We start from the raw sequence: 7,734 nt of genomic DNA on the forward strand, positions 1-7,734 counted from the left end.
GTTGACTTTTGCCCATGAGGGGATAGGTAACTTCAGGTGTTTGATTTAGAAACTATATTCTTATCTTCTGTATTATATACTCACTGTATTAAAGTCCCTTTTCATTAAAGTTTTATATGTTTTGTCTTGTTGCAGTGTATGGCAGAACCCACGTAGAACAGGCAGGTTTTGGGGCTTTAGTGGGGCCTCATTCTCCCTGTCCTGTAACAGATTTGGGGAGCCCTATAACAGAATCAGCACTGGTTTCCTACATTTATCTTCCCACCACAGCCCCTTTACTCTTGACTCTGCACTCAGCCAGACCGAGGCTTCTAAAGAGAAATCTCATAGGTTGCTGTCTGTCCAGAAAGGTCATATAACCCACATTTTACCCAGGAAAGTCAAAGCCCCCCAGATGTGCGAGGCCTGCGTGGAGTCAGGTCTGTCACCCTCTGCCTGGCCAGCTGCCTCCTTGCTCATCTCAGCCGCACAGACACGTTCCTACCTCGGAGTCTGCACTGGACACTGCTTCCCTGGACGTGCTCGTGGGCAAACTGCCCCTCAAGTATTTCAACAGTGACCTAAGTGAGGCCCACACTGACTCCTAAGGAGGTCGCTTCAGACTGACTTGGGGTCACCTTTCGGTAGCCCTGACACCTTCTAACCAGACACGCCCCTTATTTTCTGTCACAGCCTCCAGTCTCCTCTCCCCACCAGGACACACGCTCCACAGCCAGCAAGTTGGGCCTGTTCGAGTTCATGGAAGTTTCCGCAATGAAGAACAGCCTGGCGCACACCTGGCAAGCCACAGTGAATGAACAATGAGTAAGTGTCCCACCTCCCTGGTCTGGAGACAGCATCTTTAGTAATGTGCCCTCAAGCCACAGGCTTCACACAACCTCAACACACAGTGACAGTAAGGCTGCCTCTGCTTCCCTCACAGCACTGCCCGACCCTCCCCCTTCCTTCCAGTCACACCACAGCCCACAGCACCTCAGAAAGGACACTCCTGGGTGATGGGTCTGATTTCTCCACCGACTGTGAGTGTCACTTTGACTATAATTTATCAGCCCAGAGCCAAGGACACCAGGGCAGGTTTGGGGGCAGCTGAAGAAACAGATTCCAGCAGGCACTTACCCAAGAGGAGAAATTACATGATCCTTCTCTCTACTAACACCAGAACTTGGTTTCTTAAAAAAGCCATGAAAACATGGAAAAAATAACCCAGAAAATGGCCCCAAAATGGAGCCAAAGCTAGAGTTTGGTCAGTACTTTCTGTTCCCTATAATTCTTTCCTCAAAAGTTAGGCAACTTCTTTATTAATTCATCAACTCCAATTCATAAGATTAGAAAAATAATTTCACATCTGGACTGTTGTTTCCAGCAGGGAAGTGGACACTGTTCCTCAGGAAACCCTCAGTGCAAGACAGCAACAGCAGGGGCGGGACTCAGGGCGGGGCCAATCTCCCATCTCTGCACTGATGCCAGTGAGACCACAGACACCTGCAGTGCCCTCTGCAGCAGGCGAGGCCAGGGCATCTGGAAGTCATGACGTGTGGATGAGAAAAAATCACGTCACTTAGTCCCCAGCACATTGTAAAAGTAAATGTCATGAACAAATGCATGGAATCAGATCAGGGCTGACATTCTTCATAGCCCACCTGTCCTTAGAATTCCCGACTCACAGCTCCCCTATAATCTGGTCCATCCTCTAGTCCCCTCCAACCACAGGTTTCAGGATCTCACCTTTAGGGACTGAGAGACACATCAGGGTCCTGGGCACTGTATCTGACTGTGGGAGAACAACACAGACCTGGTCAGACCCACAAGAAAGGAGACCACAGGAGGGGCTGATGGGGTGACTCCCCCAGGGCTCCATCTACACTGTCCCAGGGGCTCAGGAACCAAACCCTGAACCACACTCACCTGCAGCCTGAGTGTAGCTTCCTCCTTGTCCCCCTGTGGGAAAAGGCATCAGATGAGACCAGGGAGGAGTCAGGTCACAAGTCCTAAAGAAATTTTCTAATCCTGGACCAGAGGGAAGTTTCCAGAACTATGACTAAAGCTCCAGGTCAGGACTAGGAAAATGAAAAAGGACATTGTGGTTGGGGACTGGACCAAAACCCTTTGGGTAACCCTTTAGGTGTGTGGCAGGTGCTTCCCATTAACAAGGCAGAGCAAGTTCTCCCTGGGACTTGAAAGCCCCCAGTGGACAGGATCCCCCACTCCCTCCCTACCTGAGCGCTTCTTCATCCACATCACAGCTGCACCCACAGCAGCCCCAGTGAGCACAGCTCCAAGGAGAACCAGACCAGGAATGAGGCCCTTGGTGGGAGTAGAAGGCTGAGAAGGTCGCTCTGGAAGGGAAGGGGAGGGGAGAGTCTGAGTCCCAGGCCTCATCCTGACCCTCTGAGGGGGCCAGAAGGGACCTTGATCCCCTGAGGACAGCCACTGTGCTCATGTTCCCTCCTCACCCCATCTCAGGACGCGGGGCTCTGGCAGCCCCTCATGCTGCACATGGCACGTGTATCTCTCCTCCTCTCCAGAAGGCACCACCACAGCTGCCCACTTCTGGAAGGTTCCATTGCCCCCAGGCCTGGTGTCCACCAGCTCCATGTTCTGGGTCAGGTTCTCCCCATCTCGCTGCCAGGTCAGGGTGATCTCCGCAGGGTAGAAGTTCAGGGCCCAGCACCTCAGGGTGACGCTCTGGTCAGAGGTGGGGTGGTGGGTCAGCTGTGTCTTTGGAGGATCTCAGGGGAACAAATCAGAAATATCACATTTTTGGTTATTATTCAGTGTCTTCTATGGACACTTCAGCAGCCTGCTGTGACCATCCTCATACTGGACATGACATTGGTGTGGAGGAGGAAGCACAAACCCAGAGCCCAGCCCTGGCTGGGGAATCTGGGATCATGGGATGAGAGCCCAGGGTGGGAGCGTGCAGGTCTCTAAGGAGGACACAGATTCTGCTCCTGACCTGGGCGGGAGTGAGTGACACAGAAAGGCAGAGTCAGGCCCAAAACTGTTTTCAGATCAATGACACAACCTTGAGAGAGAAACTCGTGGTTCTCAGGATGGTGCCGGTTCAAATCATGCAGTGAAGGGCGATCTCAGGCATGGCCTCCCCCCATCAGGAGAGACCAGACTCCTTAACTGTCCAGAAAAGCAGTGTTTTCCGGCTGAGTCTCTCCACTACAGAATATGACACCCAGGGGCCCCTCCTCTCTGACCAGAAAGCAGGCGCTGTTCTGCCCATAATCCCATTTCTCTGTGGGGTCCAGGATGAGGGGAGTCCGAGGCCTTGAACCCCCTTACCTGTGCGCTGCAGCACCTCCTTCCCCATCTCCAGGAGTCTGCGGAGCCACCTCAGGCACCTGCCCTGCACACAGTCCCTGATGCGCTCCGCCCTCGCCGATGCCTCCCACTGGCGCTGGGTGATCTGGGCCACCGGGTCCGCCAGGGTCCAGGAGCGCAGGTCCGGGTTCAGGGCGATGTAATCGGCGCCATCGTAGGCGAACTGCTCGTACCCGCGGAGGAGGCTCCCGTCTGGCCCCACCTCGCAGCCAAACATCCTCTGGAGGGTGTGAGACCCTGAACCCCCGTGTCAGCCCCGCGGTCACCCAGGGACACCCACCCTCTCCCTCTGAATCAACCTGAATTGAACATGAACAGGCGGGAAGGTCCCGGGGCTCTTCCCGGGGGAGCGGCCTGGCAGTCCACCAGCCTTAAGGGGTCGGTGGAGCACTGAGACTGGGGACACCCCCAGCCTTAGGGTAGAATTGGGGGTGGTGACCTCACCCCGGCCAACTCCCCAGCTCCGGGTAGCTCACCATCCTCGCTCTGGTTGTAGAGACCGAGCAGGTCCCGCAGCAGCGCTTTGAACCACTGAGCCTCGTCCCTTTGGATCCGGGTCTCCTGGTCCAGATCCTCCTGCCCCACCTGCCCCGCCCAGGGCGCCAGCAGCTCTGGGCTCTGACCCTGAGAGTCGCTGTCGAATCGCCCGAACTGCCTGTCGTCCACGTAGCCCACAGCGATGATATGGGGCACCCCGAGGCCAGGCCAAGATATGGCAGTAGAGTGATACCTCAGGGAATGGAAACCTGGGGATGAGATGGTGGAGGCTGGGGTGTGGGGAACACCCAGGCTGTCCCGCCTCTCAGAAGAGGCCCAGGTCCCAGAGAGTGGGGCCTCCTAATAGTGAAAAGAGCCCAAGGAGGGACCCAGCCTCAGGGGGACCAGAGCATCAGGGGAGGTGGAAAGGAGCAGAAGGCCAGAGCACAGCCTGCCTGAGGGGGTACAAGAGTCTAGAGAGGAGATGAGCCTTTCCTGGGGTCGGCACCCACAGTGGGGTCCTTGCTCCTCCCTCCTGGAGCATCTGTTTCATCTGGACCCTGCACTCACCTGCCCAGGTCTCCATCAGGGCCAGGGACCCCCAGAGCAGCAAAAGGAGGGTGGGGGGCATCACACCCGTCCTGGGGTCTGGGGAGAGTGAGTCCAGGAGAGCTGGTGGAGACTGTCATGGAGCAGCAATGACCCTGAGTGTTCCCTGGAAACCCCAGAACACGGGGAATGAGAATGGGGTGAGTGTGGGTTATCCAGGCTGCACCCCACAGATCGTGAGAGGGGACACGAAGCTCTACCAGAGGCCCCCACAGAAAGGGGGATCCACATTCCCTCCCCATCCTAAAGAGGAGTGGATTTGGGCTGGAGCGGCAGCCTGGGGAGATGGAGGAAGCAGCAGTGTTTTCAGATAACTGTGAATATTCCACTTTGATACTAAATTAAAGGTACCCAGGTGGGAGTTTCTGGAGACTTATTGGCCAAGGGAACCTGTGATAATTCCATGGAATATCTCCTGCTGCATTTCCATAGCCCTCTTTTGCCTATTGGCTGGAACTTGAGGTACAGTATGATTTTTTTTTTTAGGTAATGCATTGTCTCTGAAGTTACATAGGTATTTAGTGTTACACTGCAATCAAATGATCAGAGAGAATGTGTTTTATTTTTTAATCACAAATCCCAAAAGAAAAATGAGTATTGCGTGTTGTCAAGTGGTGACAGCACTCGATTTTTCATAATTAACTCAGGTTTTCTTTGAGAGCTCGTTTGATCAAGGAAAAATTACTATCAGCTGTCAATTGTCTGTTGATTTTCTTTAACCACCTAGGATTAGCAGACCCACACTGGACCACATGGCCCAGGAGACCTCTCCTGTCCTACCCGCTGCTCCCCTCAGGGGTGTATTTCAGTAGATCCCTTTGTTCTGCACCCCACTCTGTCTCTGGTGAATCCTCATACCCCTTCTGGCCTACACCCCAGCACTTCTATGCATAAGTAAATATTAATCTTTTAAAAAAGAAAGAGAAGGAAATAATTAATTACACTTTATAATTAAAATGTATATAATCACCCAAACCACATCAATCCCTTTATATGACACTACTTTAACAATATATATAGGAAGTTACTAATAGAAAACAAACAGGCCAGAAACATTATAGCCTTAACTTCAAATCATCAACTTTTATTAAATTTGTGAAGACATAAAAATCATCTCACATAACAGCATGCAAAGTACATACCTCTGTGAAGTGGTGGGGCGGTGAAGCCATTCCCTAAGTTCCAGCTGAAATGACCATCAGAAGTATTGAGATTGCGTCCCCTTGTTTGAGGGCCGTTTGCCTCCTTGGGCCAAAGCAGAGGTCAGTATTAAATCCATGGAGGCTCCTCACTGACAGTGTGGTGTAAACGGGTGTCCAGGTTTCTGGGCCTAAATGGAAACAAAACACCCCATGTACAGAGAGCAGTGAGGGGTCCTTCCACATCATTTCCTCTGTGCTCTGTGCTTTGATCTCAGTGAAGCTCCTAGGAAGTTTGTTTTGTCTCCATATTCTTTCTCTCAGGGTTGAAAAGATCCTTCCCTGCTTTCCTGAGCCTCCTATCCAGGACCCCACAGCTCTTTACACTGGACAGAGGATCTCTGTCCACGTCCGTGACTTGTGGTCATGGTTTTGCTTCAATAATCCGTGACTCTTAAATCTGTCCCAATCCTGAGCCCCACTCTCCTCCCCCACATCCCATGTGGAACATAACCCTTGACAGTATCCTGGTCCTGGCCGGCCCCAGAGTCTGTCCTCACAGATTGTCTGTCCCCCCAATGGTCCCCTTGACCCCCTTGGTGTCCCTAGCCCTCCAGTATGTTCCCACAAATACCCTGAGGGCAGAACAGGCCTCCTCATGTCCTGCAGCATCACAGCCTGGGAGACCATCCCCCAGGCAGGCGCCACCTGCATGCTCAGACCCACGGGGAGGAGCAGGACAGGACGAGGGCCTGTGGGGCTCAGGTGGGGGCGACTCATCCACGGGACTCTCCCCTCCCACTCCTGGGTGCAGGTCACCTTCCACACAATTCTGAGACCCCAAAGGGGTGCCTTTGGCTACAGGTCAGAGATGACATAAAGGGGGTGCTTTTCTCCTTCTCTTCCAGGTGGGCAATGGGGCCCTCCACTCCTACTCACACCTGGACTGTGTCCTCACCTTCTTCTGAAATGCTGCCTGGCCAGCTCATAGGTTAGATAGCAGAGAAATCCCGGCCTAAGGAGGGAGGGTCAAGTGTCAATTCTTATGCCACAGCTGAGGCAGGAGGTGAAATGCTAAGGGGAGACTAAGGGGAAAGACTAATGGCAGCTGACAGGGAAGCTGCCTTTGTCCTCAGTGAGACCAATTGAAACACAAGGAACCTGGGAAACTAATGTAAATCTCTGTCTTTCTTAAAGGGCCTGAGCAACAGAGACATTTCAACCAGCAATGTCTAAAGAGAACAAGGAGATAATTAGATCAAGGAGATATGGTCTATATATACAATGGAATACTATTCAGCAATCAAAAATGTAAACTAATGCCATTCACAGAAACACAGAGCTAGAAGGGATTTGCTCAGTGAAATAAGTCAGAAGGAAGAAGAAAAATACCTGATGGTTTCACTGACAGGAGCAATATAGGTTAACCAAATATGGGATCGCAAAAAACAACAGCAACAAAACAGACACTAAAGGATAATTCAGTTATTTTACAGGAGAGGGGGAAGGAGAGGAATCAGAACAAGAGTGGGAAGAGCACGAGGGCCTATGGTGATGATGCAGGGGTGAACTGGTGATGGGAATATTTTAGGGACTACATCTGAGGAAAGAAAAGCAAACATTGGTCCTCCTTGGTGTTGCAATGGGCTAGGACATAGCTCCACAAGCTAGCTGCAGCTACTTCAGTGCAAGTTCGATCCCCAGCCCCAGGTGATCCACACGGTGCAGCAGACCACTCCTGACCAGCCCTCTGCTCCCCTCAGCAGGGTCTCTGTTGGGTCAGGAATGTTGTCCTCTCTTGAAACATTTCCTGGTCCCCTCTGACTGTGCATCTAAAATCACTTAACTTTCATGTTTACTTTTTGCTCCTTATTGTATGGTAGCTAAACTTTTGATGTGAAATACCTGATAGGAAAAATTTAAAACATGTTTTAAATTTCAGTACCAAGAGATGAAAGCATAAAAATTACTTCAATATTTGACAATCTATTAAAAAAACTAGGGTGTTATAAATCTAAATACAAGTAAAGAAAAATGAGTGTTTTAAAAAATAGTGTCATTACTGCATGGTACTGGAATAAGAACAGACACGAGACCAGTGGATTTGAATAGGAAAACCCAGATATAAACACACAGGTTTATGGACAGCTTATCTTTGACAAAGGAGCAAAGAAGA

At 51.4% G+C, this 7,734-nt stretch overlaps 1 protein-coding gene across 1 annotated transcript; it reads right to left on the reverse strand.

The window, feature by feature from the left end:
- Positions 1 to 1,489: 1,489 nt before the first annotated feature.
- On the reverse strand, positions 1,490 to 4,441 carry LOC101635276 (HLA class I histocompatibility antigen, A-11 alpha chain-like). Its single transcript, XM_012734382.1, has 8 exons — positions 4,381 to 4,441; positions 3,810 to 4,079; positions 3,295 to 3,570; positions 2,454 to 2,729; positions 2,217 to 2,336; positions 1,906 to 1,938; positions 1,726 to 1,771; positions 1,490 to 1,518 (listed from the first exon to the last, which is right to left on the reverse strand). The coding sequence occupies exons 1-7, from the start codon at positions 4,439 to 4,441 to the stop codon at positions 1,728 to 1,730; spliced, it is 1,080 nt and encodes a 359-aa protein (XP_012589836.1). The 3' UTR covers positions 1,490 to 1,518; positions 1,726 to 1,727.
- Positions 4,442 to 7,734: the final 3,293 nt, after the last annotated feature.

The sequence above is a fragment of the Condylura cristata genome, unplaced genomic scaffold (assembly GCF_000260355.1).
Source record: "Condylura cristata isolate star-nosed mole 26May11 unplaced genomic scaffold, ConCri1.0 scaffold00055, whole genome shotgun sequence".
Lineage (NCBI taxonomy): Eukaryota > Metazoa > Chordata > Mammalia > Eulipotyphla > Talpidae > Condylura > Condylura cristata.